This window comes from Nilaparvata lugens, chromosome X, assembly GCF_014356525.2.
Source record: "Nilaparvata lugens isolate BPH chromosome X, ASM1435652v1, whole genome shotgun sequence".
NCBI lineage: Eukaryota > Metazoa > Arthropoda > Insecta > Hemiptera > Delphacidae > Nilaparvata > Nilaparvata lugens.
In genome coordinates, this window is record NC_052518.1 from 6453574 (window position 1) to 6476357 (window position 22784).

The 22784-nt window shown below is 34.2% G+C and overlaps 1 protein-coding gene across 5 annotated transcripts in view; it reads left to right on the top strand.

Moving 5' to 3' along the window:
* The first annotated feature begins 541 nt into the window (after positions 1-541).
* LOC111050833 (lysine-specific demethylase lid) overlaps positions 542-22784 on the top strand; it is a 64395-nt gene continuing 42152 nt past the window's right edge. Inside the window, exons 1-9 of one of the 5 annotated variants that reach the window (XM_039442317.1) lie at positions 542-1262; positions 7587-7664; positions 8680-8818; positions 10697-10857; positions 12623-12823; positions 14570-14965; positions 18865-18976; positions 20209-20366; positions 21175-21336. In XM_039442317.1, the coding sequence (XP_039298251.1) occupies positions 1026-1262; positions 7587-7664; positions 8680-8818; positions 10697-10857; positions 12623-12823; positions 14570-14965; positions 18865-18976; positions 20209-20366; positions 21175-21336 (1644 nt within the window). In that variant the 5' untranslated portion in view covers positions 542-1025. The remainder of the gene's footprint in view (positions 1263-7586; positions 7665-8679; positions 8819-10696; positions 10858-12622; positions 12824-14569; positions 14966-18864; positions 18977-20208; positions 20367-21174; positions 21337-22784) is intronic. The other 4 variants (XM_022337193.2, XM_022337194.2, XM_022337195.2 and 1 more) reach the window with 4 other exon arrangements.

Here is a 22784-nt window from a genome sequence, read left to right on the forward strand (position 1 = left end):
TCCGAGTTTCATTGAAAATCAATGTCATAAAATTGATTATCTGAGGATAACGAAAATTACAGTAGGAACTCTTAAGAAATGGAATCACTGGCTAATAAGATCGTCGAATAATATGGAAGCTTCCTTATGTCACTAAAAATATTCAATACTAATAATTATTTACATACACAGAGTAGGCTACCGGCACAGTATTGAACGATATAAGGCGTTAGAAACATTGCTTTTAGAACTAAAACAATGATTAAATTTACTACGCTATATAGTTTTCTTATTCCCATACTTGATGAGACTGTTTCAATGTTTCAAATAGTTTTTAATGTTATTTTTTGACTCATTAACTGTATAATTTTTTTTAAATTCTTAGGTTATGTATCCTGCAGAAATACAGTTGCAGTTTGTTTACTTTCTTAAGCTTTTTAAGGTTATGTTTTACCGTGACCTTTCTGCTGGAATCAGCTGGAATGCGTCGTCGTAGTGCACTGGAAGTGGAAATAAAGTTTATTTATTTGAGAACTGGAAGAAATGTTGTATTTGATCAATAGATTCTAATTATATTTCGCATGAATCAAATCTTTAAATAATCATACAATAGAACTAATGATAAAAAACAAGGTTCCATAGAAAACGTTTATTTATTTTACAATTATTTTGTTGCATCGTTGGTCAACGTGTGTAAACTGAGTGTTTTTCTCGGAATTAGCTTGGCCCAGGCTCTATTATTTCACAATGCAACAGTTGCAACCAGTGATTTCCTGTTTTCGGTTTTTTGCTTTTGCATTGCAAAGATGAATTTTATCCATTGTATTTTGAAATTCATTTGTATTTTTCATATCAGTGTTAGACTTTTACTTGAATATTTCGAGATCTTGAGGCTAAATACCCGTCTTCGACTCTGAACATTATTGCACAAGTTGTGTTGTTTTTTCAGTACCAAATTCACAAACACCCGGTCTCCGTCAATGAACGTCGATCGTTTTGATGCGTTATCATAATCAAGAAATTGTTATTTTTCACCTACAATAATTATGGAGAAAGGTGATTCCAGAGCATTTTTTGCGAGAACGTGCGTTGAGTATTGTTTGAAGGCCCAGAACCAGGTTCCTGACTTGAATCCTCCTGAGAATCCTTCCAGTTTCATTAAACCTATTGAAGCGCCGACATTTCATCCCACGAAAGATGAATTCTCGGATCCAATAGCCTACATTAATTCTGTCAGGCCACTAGCTGAGCAATTTGGGATCTGCAAAGTAGTACCTCCACCGGTGAGTAATAACCTTTTTATTATTTGAGGCTATGAGGCCCGGTTGCAGAAACGTGTCAACTTGAAGTTTGATGGTGATTTGTAGATTAAAAGATTTTAATGCAACGAGAACAAATCATAGGAAAAACGGGCAAAAGTCAAGACTGTGAGCCACCATACCTGTCATAAAAATTTTGGTTGCAATCGATTTAGTATGTTATTTTAATCACAATATCACTTAAATTAGCCGTCGGCCATTCATCAATTTTTTTTAATAATTTAATTTTAGTGATTTTACTAACCTCACAAAATCAACTGGTTAGTAAAAAACCAACTGAGGCCTGTTTCACAAAGCTGCAAGCATTGTTACCAACCATATGCCATGGTTATGGACAACCCAGGACAAGTGCTTGGACAAGAGTAGTACTTTACATGCGTTTCACTAAGGGTACAACCACACTGAAAGCGGAGCGTGGCGTCAAGGAGCGTCGTGAACAATAAGATGTTAAGTAATGAGCTAAAACACACTGCAAGCGTCTTCTCGCGGAACGGAGCGTGGCGTCAAACTTTGGAACAAGCTGGTTTGTTTTTTGGTCTACGCTCTACGAGCGGAGCGTCAACGTGTGAGTGCCCTACTAATGTACATATACTAGTGGTCTACTCTTGTACATAATAATGCACTTGTTCTACTACAATTTCCCACCATCTAGTACACTAGTATATTAACTTTAATGTTTGCCCAAATTCCCCTGTAATGTGTATTTTTTGATTATTCAAAAGAGAACATTCATCTACACTTTGAAATCAAAAGTAAGGCTATTCTAGTCCATTTCATTCAAATTTCTATGAAAGATTGTTACCTTAGTGTTATTTATTTACAATAAAAATGACACTTATGTAATAACATTGCTAGTTAGAATAATAAGTTGGTTTATATGCTATTTTTCTTCCAAATTTAAAGGTGACAAAGTCCAAGATAAGGTTAGAATTACACGTGTACAATTTTTATAAGATTTTAGTTCAAAATAAACATGAAAACTATAAATTTTGAATTTAGATGGCTTGAATTAATAAATTTATTGGAAATATTCCACTCAATTACTATTTGTAACAAATAATATTGAGTTATTTGAAAAAAATTGGAACCATTGAAGAAACACACATTTTTAAACTTTGCAATTAATTTTTAATTACAAGTCTTTCTTCAGCAGATATTGGATTCCTCAAATTAGTGACTCGTTTTTTCAAATCTGGCTTCACACTCGTCAAAATATAATCAAAGGTTGAAGTTGACATTGCATGTAGTTGGCTACTCAAAAAATCGGGACTCGTGCTTTCTTAAAAAATTAAACAGATGGTGATATTAACCAAATGGTCTACGATTCAAGTTAATTCCATTAACCCTCTCTGTCCTTGCAGGCTTAGCTAAAATCCAATACTTTAAGTAATTCTTTTCACAAAGTAATGTCCCTGCAAACATAACGCCATTTTCTAGACGCTTGACGCTCAGATGCTCAGACGCTTCTTGTGTGTATCATGACGCTCCGCTCCGCTTTCAGTATGTTTGTACCCTAAAGGTGCAATTCCTTAAGCGTGGAACACATTAGGCTGGCAACCAGCAGATGGCAGGAACCCGGTTGCATTTGTCTTTCGGGTGGTATTCGCGTCGCGTCACTCGATTGTGAGGTAAAATTTAAATACCTTTTTTCTATATGTCTCTCAAATTTTGATTTTCTTTTTCACTGCTTCAAGTGAAGCGGACGTCCCTGCATCATCTATGTTTTGTAGTAAATTGTTGAATGCTTCATCTTTTATGCTCCTATTAAGTTAGTCTGTTGAGGAAACGTCCCACAAAAACGGACAATTCTGGAATATGTTTGAAATGTCAATTATCTGTTTTCCCGACCACTTCAAGTCCGTCATTTTGAAACGTAATTTTCGACAGTACACAAAACCTTGAACTAAACTTCAACATATGCTTGTCTAGCCACAACAACAACAAGCCCCATGCTTGATTACACGACGCTGGCACGCACCAGTAGTGGTTAGACTAGCTGGCACCAGCGAGCGCGAGTGATCACGTGACCTGCAAAAGTGATCAAGTGCATCTGCTATTGTGAGGTCCACGTTATAATGACAGTGTAGGTAGATAGGAGAAAAGGGTTGCCAGATCTCAGCCTTGCCACCCAAACAGCTGATACTGGTATATCTAATGAATTTAACTGTTCATTATTGTTGAAAATAGTTAATCATATTTTATTTGTCAAGAAAATATATCTTTTGAAGATGTAATAATAAATTTTCATGATTGAGATAAGATATTTTGTCAATTAGTTGTAATTTTCAATTGTTGATAAACGATGTGGCTACATCGCAAAGCGTGAAAGAGATAGCGCCATCTGATTTGTTGAATGATAGACAAGGATAGCAACACCATTGCAAATCACACACTGCCATTATAACGTGGACCTCACTATAGTCGCGGTTTCCTGGCTACCAAAGTTGAACATGTTTATCATCGCCAGCCGCTGGCAAATCATCGCCGGCTGCTCGAGTCAGCCGCGAATTTTGTGGTCACATCAAGCTGACAGTAACGGCTTCTTTAACCAGCAGCTGGCAATGTGATCCGCGCTTTAGCAGCTCGAGCAGCGCAGCTATAAACAGGAAGCTCTCAGCTATAAGCAGGCTTGACTGCGTAAAGAGCTTCCTGCTTATAGCTGCGCTGCTCGAGCTGCCTTCAAGGAATTGTACCTTAAGAAAAGTAGGAACAAGTTTACAAGCTCAGCAGTGCCTTCTATTAATATTATATGTATAACTAGATGGCATTGAATTTATTCATTCATACATGTAATTGATTATTATAAAATAACATTAACAATTGTCATACAGTTAAATACACAAACATAATTATGCAAACAATATGAATTAATAGTTTGAAACTATGCTAAATTTAGCATTATTATTATACTGTGTAAGAGCAAAAATAATAAAACGATAGAAAGAAGAAAATGCAAAGCCCTCCAACACACTTAGGCTCAACTCACACTTATGCGACTCAGGTCGAGAAGAGACTTGACTCTATAGTGAGGTCCACGTTATAATGGCAGTGTTTGATAAGCAATGGTATTGCTATCCTTATCTATCATTCTACAAAGCTGATAGCGCTATCTCTTTCTCGCTTTGCTCTGTTGCCATATCGTCTTAACAATGTATTAATTAATTAGCAAAATATTTCATCCTAATTATGAAAATTCATTATGAAATTATTGAAAATATAATTAATTTCTTGCTTAATAAAATATAATTGATTATTTTAAACGATAACAGTTAATATTACATCAATAAACCTTTATCAGCTACCGTCTATCGAAGGCATTGACAAGACAGATAATCAGCAACGTTGTTCTGCTATCTTCCACTACTGCCATTATTATGTGGATCTCTCTATTGTCTCTTCTCGACGCAGCATGTGTTTTCAAATGGTGACTCTCAAACCAGCCGATTTTAGTCTCCGCGACCTCATGACTGTGAGACTTGAGTCGAGCGTCGACATGTTGGTCGAGCCTCGACTTGAGTTAGTACCGTGCATTTTTAATGAAAGTGAGGTTATGTTTTATGAAAGTGATGTTTTATCAGTTTAGATAAGACAATATATTCATTATAATTATTATAAAATTTTTACATGCGCAGAAGTGACGAATTGGATCTCATATTTTTAATAATGTGAGGTTAGAAATGGAGTAGCATGGAACTGAAGTAGTGACAATGACCAAGAAAGTCGTAAGGTCGAGAGACTGGAGTATCCTCGACTGTAGTCGTACGATTTGAGTCGAGGTAGTGTGAGTTGAGCCTTATACAGTCAAAAATTTTCAAAATAAAAAGTAGCTCTATCTTACTATTGCTTGCCAACTACATGGACATTTATTAATAAGCCAGTCCTTGGTCCTCTTTTTGAATAGGCCAAGTGACTGCGCTTCCTTCAACTGGGGTGGCAACGAATTGTAAACCTTACTACTTATATGCTCAGTACTCAACTTTAAAAATCTTGTTCGGTGATGCTCAACTCTTACAACATTCCTTGACCTTTAATAAAATTAGTAGAATTGATGGTGATGTTGTGAAATCTCTCCATAATAAGAAAACAAAGATATTGTCAAATTTCACTAAAAATTTATTAAAAACTTTAAAACAGAACCATGGTTTCACGTAGTTAACCAACGCATCATCAGCTGTACTGAGGAATGAGGATACAGAAACATTCTTAACCTAATCTTAGTAGTCTAGAGCTCCTAAATAATTGGGTGGCAATAACTAAAGTTATGAATGTTATACATGATATCAAAATATATACACCTTTGTAATTATTTTCTAGGTAAAATTAAATTTTCTTTCAGTAAAAGGGATGAAATGTTGAAATGTGTAAAGTATAATGAGCACCAACACATTTCAACATCAATTTCATGAGACTTAATTTAGGTTTTCGCTGCAGCCCAACTTTATATTATATTTCCAATATTTCTGCTCATTGTAGGTTAGTATGAATAGGCACACATAACCATTAGCCAAAAACTCGATAAAAGTTTAACAGATTAGAGTAGTCTTGATCAAACAAACCTTGTTTGAATTGTATACTTCCATTTTATTCTCAAGTTCCTCATTTTTGTAAATAATGAGCTATTGTAGCCTATATGCCTATATGGCCATTTTGTATATTTTCCATCTTATTTCTCAAGGTTTTCTGGTACATAATATAATGTAACCAATATAGGACTGTTGTATTGAATTTAGGACATTGGAATTCAACTCATTATTATCATTGAAATTTGTGTTAAACTTTATTTTGCTGTAATTTTTGAAAGGTTTGAAATATAACCTTTCAAGTAAATTTTTTCTCAAATAGCCTATAGATTGTCAAGCCAAATACCAAAGACATGATAGACAGTCTCCAACTCAGAGACAGAGTAACAGACCAGCTGTATAGAGTGGTCATAAAAAAAATCATCCCTTTTACTGAAAGAAAATTTAATTTTACCTAGAAAATGATTACAAAGGTGTATATATATTTTGATATCATGTATAACATTCATTACTTTCATTACTTTAGTTATTGCCACCCAATTATTTAGGAGCTCTAGACTACTAAGATACTAAGATTAGGTTAAGAATGTTTCTGTATCCTCATTCCTCAGTACAGCTGATGATGCGTTGGTTAACTACGTGAAACCATGGTTCTGTTTTAAAGTTTTTAATAAATTTTTAGTGAAATTTGAAAATATCTTTGTTTTCTTATTATTCCTTGACCTAGTAAAATGATTGTGATTGTAGGAACCTGAGGTGCAACTGTCATGTGACTTGTAAGCAAAGATAAATATAGAGAGCGGGAACTATCATGATTCCTGATAATTTAAAGATAGATCGACAAGAAAATCTATGATGAAAAATGAATCTTTGGATATGATTCAGTTATAAAATGTAGCACAGTACAGACTCGTATTTATACAATTTATTCATTTATTTCAAATTCATTTATTCGCCATAAAATAATACAGATTGATAAAATAAATATTTTAACTTACAAAATGGCACTACCGGCAAAGAAAACTTGTGCGCCGGCAGTGAGTTTGAGCAACTAGGTACAGCAAACATGTCAATAGAAAAAAAGAGCTAATTCAAACCACTAGAATAAATAAAACTATGGAAACCAGGTCACATCTCAATACTTACAAACGATAAGACAAAGTAACAAAATCATAGTTTGATAGACAACTTTCAGATAGTAAAGGGGGAAATAATTTGAATAAAACATGATAATAAAGAGTTGATGAATGCCTAGAGTTGAAATAGTTTGACTACAACATTTTCGGTCTTGATCCAGTTCTCAATTTTTGTTTTAAGTGCTTTAGAGGGTTTTATTTTTATAAAATGTTCTGGAATAATATTTATTAGTTTATTTACTATGTAGTTGAATTGTCTTCTGCATATAGTTAAGTCAGTTCGAGGAACAATATATCTGTTTGCAGATCTGAAAATATAATTAGTTTGATGCAGTGTAAAGATATCTGTATGATTGCTGATATATTTAATTAGATTTCTTATATATAGCTGTCTGACTGTCATAACTCCAAATTCCAGAAAAAGTTGGTGACTAGGGTATCGTCTGTAATATATTGTATTAACTTTTTTCGGGGAACTACTTTTCCTGTATCGCTTCCTATCACAACTTTGAAGCATTTTTTACAGCATCCTTTCAATTAAACTTGAATTATGTGTTTTGAATCATATCCAAAGATTCAGTCATAAAATGTAGTACAGTACTCTTATTTATACATTTTATTAACTCTTTCAGGGAGTTACTTTTCCTCTATCGCTACCCGTTGACACCTACAATTTCTCCACCAGATTGCAACACTTAAACAGGATTGACGTGAGTTCATCATTTATGTATTCGTCCAACTTATTTCGGGCTTATCTTAAATTTATTCATCCTTTTCTAGTCAATCTTGACGTTTTAACGTAATATGTCAATGTGATTGGTAATTTTCAACTGTCTTGTTATTGATACCATATGTTAGGGATTGATTAGGATTAGGCATAATTAGAGATCAATCATTTGTATCAAAATAACTGTCTTAATCATATGGAATGAAGAATATAATTATAAATTATAAAATCATCTTCATTCTTATAATCGTAGAATGAAATTTAAAGTAGGCTATAATATTGACTCATTGATGGAGAAAAAAAGCGCTGGCAGACATTTTAGAAAAAGTCTGGTTTAGCCAGGTTGAATAGGTATTAATACTTATCAGCTGTTCTTAGTTTTATGATTGTGTGAGGACCTCACATAACAGAAGAGTGACTTTATATTTTTGAAGATAGTATGCCAAAAGAGTAATAAATTAGTTAATATCACATGAATGTCATCCAAGTAAAATTTTTCATGAGAAATGAGGAACTTAGTTTACAAGGACCTCCCTCATTCAATCGTTGGATACAGTAGTTATATTTATTGTAATATCCTATTAATTTCATCTGTATGAACTATCCTATTAATTTCATCTGTATGAAATATATATTTAGTTTTTACTTGATAATTCAATCAGCCGCCATTGTGGATACAGATATCAGAACAATTTTATTGATGCTATCTTTCTTGTTTCAAAAAGGCGTTAAAAATGATGTACCACACAATGGGTGTTTACATTTAAAATATTCGAGCTACAAACCTCAAGTCACCCCCTTATGAGGGGTTCAAATTCAGTAGTACGTCAAAAGGTAGAGTATTCGACCAATAACTTATCCTGAAAGTTACAGTATTATATCTACTGCTGTCTCCGACTTATTGAAAGGTTCCCATACATATGACTCACTCTGTATATGTATTTTAATAGATTGAAATTTGCAACTGGTTGTTATTAGAAAAATGTTGCATGTGTCAGGCCGTTGCAAAAAGCAGATCGATTTTCTTGGGTAGACTGTCTAAGTTTTACCAACTGAGAGGCTTTGCATTGGAGACACCTACTCTAGAATTTCGAAAAGTGGATTTATATTCACTTCACCACGCCGTAGAAAAAGAAGGTAAGTGCTATCTCAGCCCAGCCTATATACTTAAATACAATGTTGGTGTCAACGTTTAATTTGACACATGGCACATTGATACATCTCAACGATCGGATCAATGATGCACCAGTTGAGATAGTTTTGAATATTTATCCCCTTTTCATTTAGTGTTGTAACATTTCACAAAATTCAAATTTCAAACAAAACATTTTTACAAAGGTATAATATTATTAAAACATCTTTCATAAAATATCACATGCATGATAATTTGTTCCTACTTTATGGTTCCCACATGAAAAGATTGTTTTTTTTCTTGAAACGTTAATGTATTATTAACCTTCTTAATGTACAATAACATTTGAAGGCATAAACAGTTTGAATTCTCAGTATCTTCATTTGTTCAAAACGTGATGGCTAAGACAAATGACATAAGAAAGGCTATGAACATATTTATTGAGTTTAGCTGGTCAACTGGACTGATACTATATATTAAAATTTCAAATGAATTAATGCTACCCTGCATTAATTGATGATGACTCCATCATCAGACCTCTGCCTCTGCAATGATGATTAACTCAGCTCTTATATGCATAAATAATACAAGATTATAAGAAAATATTTGAGTTTCCTGTTTGAAAAGGTATTTGTAAAAAATAATTTTGAAGCAATTGTGAGTTTTAAAAATAGATTCTTATCATAAAAAATAATGAAGTGGAAATCAGATGGCTTATTTTGTCTTCGAAATAGTTGAGGTCTAATGTTCTTTTCTGTTTTATTTTATATAGTTTATACTTCACCTCATGTCTGCTCAATCGAATCATATTTATTCTGTAATAGCGTATTCATCAGGGCTATTTTTTCTAGTTGAAAAATAATTCCACTTTTTTAAATATTTTTTTTGTAATATAAAATACAATAACAACTAGTTTCGGAGTGTTGAATCTATTATCAAGTTTTTCTAAAATAAAATATTCAACTCAACGAGTTGAATATAATTTCAACCTAACTTGAAATGTTGTGTCAATAATCTAATAAGTACAGAATTTCTATCTGCACTATATTTTAAACTAGCAGGTAACCCGTGCTCCACAAGGGTCCACTCGACGTAATGAAATCTTGAAGAGTTTTATTTCATCCCCGGTTGAATAAGAATCTATTTGCAAAGTTTCAAGTTAATCTGTCCATTAGTTCAGACGTGATGATGCGTCAAACATAATTTTCCTATCCCAAAGCAGTTCTTTCCTTTATTATTGTATGGATGAATAGTAGACTAGTAAAATATAAAACTGCATAGTACTAGCTCTGTTCTGTCTGTACAATATTTTCAAGTTGAATAGTACTAGTTTGGTTGTAAAATTGAAATTTTGAGTAAAATTTCTAGTCCATATTAAGATTTACTTTTCAAGACAGTGAATATCATAAGCGAGCATTATTGTGATTTTTCCACCGCCTTTTATAGTAGATAGCTATGATTCAAGTCATCCCCTTGTATCTAATTTGATATTGATTGATGATTATTGTTGTTCATGACCAATTATATCAAAAATATTCTTTGAGAAAATATATATCCATTGAGGAAGTTTCTTACTTGAGATTGAATGCTGTATTATGGAAGTTCATTATATTTCTAGATAGCCCAACAACAGTTTGGCAACAGTGCGAAAAGGATGGCACTATCTGCTTTGGCTAAGGAAGACAAAGATAGCAATCAGATTCAAACCTTTGAACTTGGATCTCACTCTAGTACTTAATTACACTTTCTCAACGATACTAGTAATAATAGTGTGCAAGTGAAATTCTATGAACGCGTTTATCGACAAAAATGAACATGTTCATCAACGACTACTTAATGATGAATTATTGGTGTAATTTATGTATATTTTTCTTCTCGTTTAGGAGGGTACAACGAAGTCTGTAAAAAATACAAATGGGAGGAGGTGGCCAAGGAGTTGGATTACAAGCATTTCGAGACTATCGCCTTGGCCCTGCTAGAAGTTTACTACACAATCATACACCCATATGTGATGGTTGTAAAAGCATCAGATGCATTCCATTCCGTAAGTAAATGATTGATTAATAATTGATTCAGAATTGTTTCATTTGTACTGCTGTTATTAGATTAAAAAAAGTATTTCTTATTTTTAGAACTCGTAGTTGTAGCTCAAGGCTTCTTTTTCCAGTTACGCCAAACACTTATTTTTGTATTTCAATATGAACAAGAATTATATACAGAATAATGGTTAAATAATTCGTTTGATTTAATAAGAATCACTCCAAGTACTTCAACGCACAAGAAATGACACTTTTCTTAAAGTATTAATTTAAAACGTTTATAATGGAGCAGCGTGAATTCCACATGCTAGTGAGTGTTCAAAAAATAATGATGTACAGAGTATCTGATAAGTCACTCCCTATTTTTATACAGCTATAATTTTTTTATCCATGAATCAATTTTGTTAGAACCACTTTTGTTAGATAGAGCACTCCTTGAGGTTGTGTTTAACACAAATTTTCATTTGTTTCAGTTTAAAAATGCTCCCTTTCTTGACTGTGGAAGAACTGGAATTATGAGGTCTAGGATCTGTGGTGCGAGTACAAAGGTGATGAAGGGCTGAACGAGGGATCCATGCAACACTCGATGCAAAAACACTGAGATCTTTCTTTAGAATCGTTGCAACAGAGTAATGTGAAAGACCACTTTCAGGAGATCCTTGACGCAATGATTTCTTAGGGCTCCTCATGAACATTTCATGAACTCTGTCAACATTCTCTGCTGACCTTGACGTTGATGGTCTTCCTGATCGTCTTGCATCTGCGACACTCCCTGTTGTTGATAATTTGGAATAGGAACTTTTAACAGTTTTTGCATCGAGCGTTGCATGGATCCCTCGTTCAGCCCTCCAACACCTTTGTACTCGCACCACAGATCCCCAGACCTCATAATTCCAGTTCTTCCACCGTCAAGAGAGGGAGCATTTTTAAACTGAAACAAATGAAAATTTGTGTTAAACACAACCCAAGGAGTGCTCTATCTAACAAAAGTAGTTCTAACAAAATTGGTTCATAGATAAAGAAATTATAGCTGTATAAAAATAGGGAGTGACTTATCAGACACTCTGTAGATAAATGATGTTAATATTACTTTAAATTATGATATTCAAATTATCGATTGTCAGATGAATAATAAGTTTCACGTCTCACTTGAAGTGGATTTATATGGTCTGTTAAAAATTAATAGTTTTAACATACGGAATCAAAAATCCAAGTTATATGAAATTAATAATAATCTGAAAAAGTCCATAGATGTTATTGTTGTTATTCTGCTATTCTAGTTGGAGGCAGTTCATGTACTGCTATTTGTGTTCAAATTTGAATTTGCTAGTAGACGTACTCTGGAGAAGATTCTACGCCCAAGGATAATGTTGGATGAGGTGGGAGGATCTCAGTTCACCTATGAAATTATATGAACATAACCTTAAAGGTTATTCGTCATTTTGTATTGGTGTAACAGATATGGCTGGTTATGCCATGGAACCAGTTTCTGTTAGAAAAGTTTACCGATTAAAAAGTGGTTGACATAGCTTAGTACTTTATTCATTATGGAGAACATGTCATAGTGAAGTATGACAGTCGTAAGGCACATTGACGGCTTGAATTATATTTTCAGACGAGGTGGAACTTCCGTCAGGAACTCACAACCAATAGAAGCCATACGAATATTATTATTATGGAGAAATACCACAAAATCACTCGCAATAGAAATAAAATAATATATTTGTTCTCAACACTTGGAAAATGTATTACTGTCATTTTTATTTGCAGTTAATCGTGGAAGGTATGACCCAGGAACCCAAGGCTGAGATACACGCTGTTAATATGAGTAGCTATGATAAAGAACGCATCAAGTGCGTAGATTTACAGATCCTGGAAGCTTCGATTAAATTGGGAGAAGAACGACGCAACGTTGAGGAATTGCACAACGTTGAGGAATTGCCTGCTCAAGAACAGGTTTTAATTATACTTGTAATTATACTTTCAACTATTCTTGAATTTAATTATTCTTGTCGAAACCCCAGCGCAAAGCGTCGCTTGCTCGGTTCAAATTAGCCGCCGCTCTATTCAATTCATTCCACCAAAAACAATACAAAGATGTGACAATTAGAAAAAACAATAATTATTATTCTAATATCAACTATCTGTAAAATACTGCTGGACGTGAAGAACTACTGGCATAAGTGAACACTTGTTCGCCAGTAGTAGAGATTTATTAATTACAAATAAAAATAAATGAATGCTTTATTCAACCAATAAAAATAAATAAATTACATTACAATCACATTCAAGAACACAAACGCATTTCACAATCATTAAACATTCAATAATGAAATAATAAATAAACAGAACCCTATGTGTAGATAAAATAAATAAAATAATACAATATTTGAAAAATAAAATAAAATAGGATATAATAATGAATGATAATAACAATGAAAGGTAAGTGCCCTTGAAGAAATATTAATGGTTCATCCCTCTTTAAGCATAATGCTTGTGCTGAGGGATGAGTCGCTTAACATAATAATTTTATCTTGGACTACAGTACTATAAACCAGATCACATTCAAACAAACCGGAATATCATTCAACTAAACAAAAAACTAACTACAACAAAATAAACTAAAAAATCCTCCAACAAAACTAAAATAAACTGAATCAATTGTGTTATGAATATTTTAAACATTTGTACCAATATTTAAAAAAACGAAACAAGAAAAATATTTTTTAATCAACAATAACCTTAATTTTTCAACAATAACCCAATAATTGTTTCTAAATGTTATTCAATACTGCGGTCCGCTCAATAATCACACAAATCCAAGGCACTTCAAGAACCACCATTCACTGTCTACCCAATAGATAGATAGATAGATTTATTTTAACCATAAATAGTTACAGAACAGATGTTCTGAATTTATGTGATTTTCAAAATACAGATGATCGTGCACGTATAGGAACGCTAACCTTTGTTTTGATCCAAACTGAATATACTGTAAATTTACATGACCTCAGTTGTTTTCATTAGTTTTGTAAAATAAATGTAATATTATGAAGATCTGTAGATTTTCGTAATTAGACTGAGTGTTTCATAAGAAATGATAAGTCGATTTCCTAATAGAGTTTGTTCTCGCTTGTCTTAATTCATTGGACTGCCTTTTTTATTTCATTTCAATCAATACCAATCCAAGAGCAAGAGTAATTCTCACTGATCTGACTCGCAATTTTCTAATTCAACTTCTTAAATCAACATTTATATACTGTTTTCCTCTCCAGTAGTTGAGTGATTTAGTTGATTGCAAGGAAGACTTTTCAATCTTGATTTATATTTGTGGACTCTTACTACAATATAAGAATGATTATTTTCTACTTGATTGCTTACTTATTTCTGTCAATTTGGTGTTCTGAATTATTTCTCTAACGACGTTGTTGAGTGGTAGAGTGGGCATTCCTGTCCAAACTTCGCCAGGTCATTAAATACGAAATTTATTCTATTCTATTCCTATTTGAGGAAGAATTCTTCAAAAAAGATTTTGTTGTTGAGAATTCGTCAGAGCCAAGTAAAGACTGATGAGGTGTTCAAATATCTTCAAACTCAGATTTAAAATCATCTCACAGTTGTTCTTCCTTGTTTCGATCTCAGGGTCGATTCTCTTCATTATTTATTTCTGTATTTCTCAATGTTTTTCTCACTCTAATAACATCTACCCCATTACAGGAGACTAACGATAAAGTGAAAGAATTAGAAGAAATGTATTTGACTACTGGTTACCATGCTGAATTTGAGGAACTTGATATTGATCAGAATTTGTTCAAAAATCCCAAAGATTTACTGACGAGACGTGGGACCAAACGTAACAGTACTCATTCAACTCAACATGAATCTAAGAGCAAAATGTCCAAAGCAGATGGCACAACCAACGATGATTTTCTATTTAAAATTCCTGGTCTTCCAATTTCTACACTCAAACTGAAAATACAAGCGAAAAACCGACTGAAGAGACTGAAGAAACTGTTGAGAAAGTCTTTAGAAAAGGAAAGAAAAGCTAAGAGAATGCGTGACAAATTGAAGTTTAGAATGAATAAAAAACAAAGGAAGGCAGCGCTCAGAAAGGTTAGAGTCATACAATGATCAGCATGATATGTAAAACACATATGTAGCCTAATCTGACTCGAAAATGGAATTCAACAATAGTCATGGAAGTATAAGGCTGTGCAAAGGCTAAGAATAAACTTTCTACTCGTGATATTTTTCAAAGTTTTTCGATTTGTATATCATCAAGCTATCAAAATGAAAAAGTTTTCTCAGGAAAACATTTTTTTGATCATTACTTTTTGAGATATGAGCGCCTGAAGTTTAAATTTTTGGGACAGAACATTTCAAATTCGGTAAGATATAAATCCATAAGATGTAGAGGATGGATTCTTCATGGTATTGTTGATCTAGTAAAACACAAATTTTCTGAAAATATAAATTTTTGAAAAAGTTTTTCAAATTTACCAAAAGTAACTCAACTAAAATTTTATTTTTGGCTATTTTTAGTAATTGAATAACTATCTTAAAAATTAATATTTTCAGAAAATGTTTGTTATACTTGATCAACAATACCATGAAGAATCCATCCTCTGAATCTCATGGATTTATATCTTACCGAATTTGAAATGTTCTGTCCCAAAAATTCAAACTTTAGGCGCTCATATCTCAGAAAGTAATGATCAGAAAAAAATGTTTTCCTGAGAAAACTTTTTCATTTTGATAGCTTGATGATATACAAATCGAAAAACTTTGAAAAATATCACGAGTAGTAAGTTTGTTTCTAGACTTTGCACAGCCTTAAGGATGTCTAGGATGCTTTTAGAGAACCCACTGTACAGTGTTGGAGAGTTCTTTGATCTCCCTTGTGATATTGTAAATAGTTTCTTCCAAGCTGACTGATATATTTATATAATCACTAGAATTATTATGTTACCTCTTACCGTTCTCTTCTTCTTCATTCTCCTTCTTCTTCGTCTTCTTCTTTCTTCTTGGCCTTTTCCGTCTTTTCTCCTTCCGTCCCTTTATTTTTAGTATCCTCTTTATTATTAAGTACTAGTTTTTATTCTGTATTTTTTTCAAGAAATTTGTTTTGGATCATTTTTGTTAAATATTTTTGAAAAACATTTATATTGCAACTCACACCTGCGCACAGGGTTTCTTTGCAGGTGTAGATTCTTATATATATATTTTTTTTGTCTTGAAAGTGTTGTATATTTTTTTGAGAATGAATAAATTTGAATTTGAATGTTTAAAAGTGTGTTGTAACCTGTATTTGTTATATTGAGATGAATATATGTGAATGTACCGTATTCCGTATTGTAATCCACATATGATGTGACATGGTCCACTGAACTATTTCAAGTATTTATCGGCTAAAAAAATATTTCTATTTCTAATTACCGTCAATAGATGTTTCGTTGTAGATAATTTTCCTACAACTGAACGTAAAACACCTCTTTAAGTCATCGAAAACTCATCGTAAAACAGCTGGGTTTTTTTTTTGGTAGTTAACCTATAATCTATTCTACCCTCGCATCGCATGCGCAGTACGCTTTTTACTTTCTCGCTTGCTATAATTAAAATCGTCAGCTGATAACCATGCTGGACCAAAATCGTGAAGTGTAAACATAACCTATTTTTGGACAATTTCTATCTAACAGGCCTAAAGTCCAAAATTGTTCCTTTCCCAATCATTCATAATCAAGGATTGATATTGTATGTATAAATAAATAAATAACCTTAACAATGGTGACAATATAATATGTTTTACGGTATTGTATTCATTGTTTTGTAGTCTCATTCTTCAGTTGTAGAAATTTTTTGTATGTAATTCGAGCGTAAAAATTATTTATTGCTTTCGCAAAATTATCGCGCTCCACTAGGGCTGTTTGCACAGTATAGATTGCTAAACTCGATTAAGTTCATCGAGTTTAAGTTAATCTGTAAGTTTAAACTTGAATCGGTTTTCTCAGTGTATTTACTAATCCAGTTAAAGTTAAACTAGTTTAGCGTCAAGTTGGTAATAGAATGTCGTCGTTTATAATATCAGGAAGGCTTATTTTTACAGGAAATTTGTTATTTGTTTACAAACTATTTGTTATGTAGCTATTTACTTGTTCAAAATCCACAGAGCTGTTAAGCTGTACGGTAATAAAAGTGAAAAGCGATCAAGATATTCTTCAAAAAATATAGTCTAGAAAATATGTTTTTAAAAAAGCGATTTTGTTACTCTTAAATCTACTACGGTCTTCCTCGTTTATTAGAAATCTCTCGAAAGCAAAATATCTCAGTTATGTGTTATTAAAAATATGTTTCTTAATCAAAGACCACTGTTAAAAGTTGTCTTATTTTCTATCAAGTGGTTTATTTAATCAAATACTGGATTGGCAGTTGCTTTACTCAAGCAAAACCGTTAAGAAAATTCTCTATCATCCCAGAAATTTGAATCATTCGTTTTTGCCCAATTTTTCTCAGTTTTAAAATTTCTTCGCAGTCATCTTTATAAATCACATTAAAAACTTCTATCAATTCCTCCATTATAATTATTTTTACATTCAAATAATGATTCACTATAACCTAAATTAATATTATCGTCTACAGAAGCATTAAAAACGACCGTCGAAAAATAATTTACTATCAGCTGTTTCCTCATCAAATCTTTACAGATGTCAAGTTAATCCAAATTATTTTGTTTAAACCTTCTGCTTTGGAGGTTGATATGGCGGAAGGTGTGGCTCGTTCATCAATTGGGCTAGTCAGTCGGGTCGAGCGAGGGGTTTGTTACCACTGTCTGAAAAAAATGGCTTTTGGTGGCCCTGAAAAAGGGCCAAGTTTGTTGCTGGTGGCCCTGAAAAGGGACCAAGATTGTTGCTGGTGGCCCTAAAAGGGACCAAGGCAGGCTAGATGTTTAGTAGTCGTCGACTGGCGCAATACCACGCCGCGCGAGGGTCCCGGGCAGGTCCGTCTGGTGCGAGAGCAGGCCGGCAGGGGCTCAAGCCAATGGTTCGCAGTCTCCACTCTGGTTTACCCGGGCTACGGAGAGGGCTGACCGGGTGATCTACTAGCCAGAGGTCGTGCCGAATCTCCGCCGGGAGGACCTCCTCGACCACTTCCTCGTTTAGAAGGGGCCTTCGGTCAAACCCCGGGCAGGCAGGGTCGTAGGCTTCCGCTGCACACACTCCGATGTCGGTTCGGCACCCAACCCGCGCATCCAGAACCGCGCGCCAGTTGTTAGGCTGGGGCGCTAAGTCTTGGGGCGCGGCGGTGTACAGCCTCAGCCTCTCCTCCACCTGGCGAAGCCGACGTAGGGCCCTCCTCTTCTGGGTTCCGCGGCCGGCTCGGTTCCTCCTAGGCATCGGCTGGGTAGTAGACAAGGAAGACACCTCAGGTTTGCGGTTAGTCTCGCCGTGGTTCCCTCATTGGCCTGCTCGCTGCTCTGCTCCTGGTCTCAGTAGTGGTCTCGGCTGGTAGGGTAGTGGTCTCGGCTGGTGGTCTCTTCTGGCTCTTCAGTGGAAGGCTGCTAGTGAGCAAGTGCTATCGAGGGTAGCTGAGTAGCCCCCTTTTATTCACAGTCCCCGAGTTCACCTGCGCTGCTATTGGCCGGCGGTGCTCGGCCAATAGAAACGCAGGAACGGGTGGCGGCGACTGAGGCGCACCCTGGTGGCGGGTGGGTCAACCACTCATTTGGTTGATGCGTGGCGTGGGGAGCAGAGCAGAGCGGCAGGCTGAAGGGTAGCGAACGCGAGGGAGGTATCAAGGTTTAAACTTTCCCAGAGTTTAAACTCAATACAGAGTTTAAACTGATACTGTGCAAACAGAATTTTAGTTTAAACAAAAAAAAAAAATCCAGATTTGGTTTAAGCTTTAGCTTAAACTTACACTGTGCAAACGGCCCTTAGTGTTGCGTGATAAGCAATAAAGTCGCATTTCACACTCTTAATACATAAATAGTTATCTTGAATACTTCTTTTTGACAGGAATGCGAAGCATGTAAACAACAAATTAATCAAATTTTACTGGACTGCGCGTACTGCAAGAAAAGTTTTCATATAAAGTGCATCATTCCAGAAATGTATCAAGTTCCTAAAGGTAAAGTATCCATAATCAAATCATTCATTTATTCCTCATTCGAATCTTGAATTTCAAACATTTCAATTAAAAGGATGTTGAATCAGGATGATCATTATCATTACATTGTTGTTAATGTTGAATGTCAAATTTCATCAAGTTAATGTCAATCCAGTGTAACCGCCAGAATGGCGTAGAAAATCTCTAATACTAGAAAGCGAGTCATGGGACATGTTTAATAAAGAATGAACTTTTGTCTTCTATTTAACTGTAAAATTGTATTGAGTGAATTAATCCACTAGAAATTTCAACAACAAATGTTTGGGCCACATTTTTTTGCACATTCTAAGTAAAGAACGCGGTAAGATTTTACCAACTGATCTGGAGATCTGTTAACGAAGGTATCATGGACTCATTTTACTATTACAAATAAATAATTAGGAACTCGGTCAATCGGAGGTCTTTAAACATGAGCAAGAAAATCACAGTCATAAACCTACTAATCCGCTCATTATAATCGAAATTTTGCACTACCCTATGATGCTATCACTAATATTTTCAATAAGCTTTATTCACACATTCATTTCAATTTAACAAAAAAATATTAGAATCGCGCGAATTAATTTTTAGATCGAGCAATTTTTTACTAACTTATTACTTTCAATCAATACTTATTCTCAATCACACGTTCTAATTGGGCAAAGCCCCCACTTGGAAGGCCCGAGGCTAACTATAGTTTTCCACGCAAATTATGTTTCCTCTCCAACAAGACGTTTCACGTAGAGTCAGAGAATAATTCCGTGGGAAAAGGAAATCAAAGTTTGAAATATTCCCAAAAACTTGTGTATTTTCATCGCTAACCGAAATACAGTTACGTGAGAATACCTCAACCCTGCAAAAAATTATTGAAAACCGACTATCTTCCTGGTCGCGAGTTAGCAAAATCTTAATGTGAGAGAATTATTTTTCAATTGAACAATAAATCTCTCACGATAATAATTGACACAGAAATACAACTACATGATGACTCAAGTCTCAATGATAAAAGTCCTAATTCTACACTTTTTCAATAAATCCCTTCAATAAATAAATGAGGAAAAATTACAACCCATAATACATTTATTTTCAATATTATCACTCTTACACTAGTACCTAATTAGTGTATACAAATTACATATTCTATGTATAGATAGCTTTTGGAACATTCCTGAACTTGCAGTTATTTGAATTTTAATTGTTTGACTTTTTTATAGGAAAGTGGCATTGTACTCCATGCATTGCAATGGAACTGAAACATACTCCAGATACATTTAAACAAGCATTTGATCATTGTGAAAAACAGTACCATATAAACGAGTTCCAAGAAATGGCTGAAACCGCCAAGAAAAAGTTCTTCCCCCTAATGAATGGAGTAAGTTAACGAACTTAGAAGTTAGTTTTTTTGTTCTTTTCTGTTGATAGTTTACAGTCTTCAATTCTCATGGTGTGATTTTTCAACTCTTTTTTACTGCACTTTTGCTCACTTTCAAGATTCAATGTTTTCTGTTGATAGTTTACAGTCTTCAATTCTCATGGTGTGATTTTTCAACTCTTTTTTACTTTTGTACTTCTGCCCACTTTCAAGATTCAACAAATGATCCAACAAGAATCAATTCGTATCTAAGAACCAAACTTTTTTTGTCAATTTTGAACACCGAACTCACAAGGATATTGAAGTGAATAAAGTGCTCATGGAGTATAATATATTCATAAATGAGAAAATAAATTGCGGTGAGTTAATAGAACTTGAAAATATAGTCTCTGTACTTTTTGTAAGAAATTGATGTAGTTTCAAGAAATAAGAACAAAACATATATTAGTACAAGTGACCAGCTTCAATAGACTTATGAAAAATGTTGTCATTCCTTTTAGATTTATAAATTAATTATTTTATAATTTGATTATCTTGGTGTTAAGGTACGCCTGATACTCACGTTGGACGAGCGACCACTTTAGAAGCCGACTCTGTGATACTTATCAATGATGAGTTTTAAAATTGTTTCAGAACCCACCCAAAGAAATGAAAAAATGATCTATTTATTCGTACATCGAATTACAATTACAGTAGAAGGGATGAAAAACAGGCACTAGTCCAATATATTGTTACTGGCAGCTGTTTAATAGTAGTCACTATTTTGGAAATTTGTTAGTTTATTATTCCAATTATGTTTTATTTCCAGGAGTATCCTACATCAGAAATGGTGGAGCAAAGATTTTGGGAAATTGTTGGTTCAGAAAATACAATGGTTGACACGGTGGTCGAGTATGGAGCCGACTTGACTTCGGAACACGGCACTGGCTTCCCCTCACACGCCTCTGCTCGAACGGAGGCAAAACCTAAGGTCAGTCAATTTGTTAATACACCATTTTTTTCGGCAAAGTGTTCAATTCATTATACTAAGCACGTGCTTCCGATAACTTCCTGATATTCTGGCATGGGGAGGAACTAATCCTCATGTTAATAACATCTTCATTTTACGGAAACATTTTATTAGGGCAGTCTTAAGCTAAGTACAGAATTAAGTGCCACGAAGACGCGCATTTAAGTTTTTAACAGCTAATGATATGTTTAATATATCTATATTTGTACAGAAACAGTAAGATATAGATATAATAGACATAGCATCAGCTGTTATGAGAATGTTCACAGACTGCAAATGTGTAAATACCTCCAATGGTATCCTCTTTCTGACCTGTACAGTATCCTGTATTGTATTATGTATATATCTGAAGATAGCAAAAAGCTATTTCAGTTTCAGGGTTTAAAAAGAGCTCATCTCGACTCAAAAATAGTTGAGTTGCTATGCCTTCTGGGTAAATTAGCTAAGCAGATGTTTCGACAAGCATAAAACTTCCTCGGCAGTACAATATTTGACAAGTTTTTTTACTGAAGTTGTATTTAGTTATTTGTGATTAGTTTCACAGACAATTGGTATACTTAGTAGATTCAGTTGATGTTATATTTATTATACAAAACACTATAATCAATATAATTATGACCATGGAGGAAAAACAAGTTGATCCTGTTCCGTACCATTTCTCTCCCAAATTTTGATAAGAAGTTGATGCTCTTGAAGTATTATTAGGTTATGAAATCACTCACCGCTGCTTCGCCACTCAATTTTCGGTCCAGGAATAGTTAATAATAATATAGCTTTTTGTGTAGTTGAGAAGTTGATATTGTGGTAATTATTCATATTAAATGACAAAGACTATCAATTTACTATCTTTATTTACATTCTTAAAAGAACAAAAGCCTCTCCTATGAGATATATGTGGTTGGCAACGAATACAATCTTCTTCTTTGACTGTGCCTTATCCCATCTAAATGGGGTCGGCATTCCTTTCTCTTAGTCTGCCTCTCCACAAAGCCCTATCCAATGCTCCTCTCTCCTCCAACCACTCTCGCAAATCAGCCGCTATTCTATCTCCCCACCTCATCCTAGGTCTACCTCGTCCTCTCACACCATCCAAAACCAAATCCTGCACTCTTCGTCCAACATAATCCTCCTCCCGTCGCTGCACATGCCCAAACCACCTCATCCTTGTCTCCTGCATTCTCTTTCCCAGTGGTCCAACTTTTACAGTGCCTCTGATCAATTCATAACCCACAACGAATACAATATTTCACATTATTTAAATTTTAACATTTTTCAATTTTAGATTCATTCTGACAATAATTTTTGCACATCTTCCCCCCTCTCCAGCTTCTAGCCACAAATCTCCAACTCGTTGGGAAAAATTCATCCGTTCACCGGAGTGCTGGATGCGTCTCCTTCCTCTGGTCTGA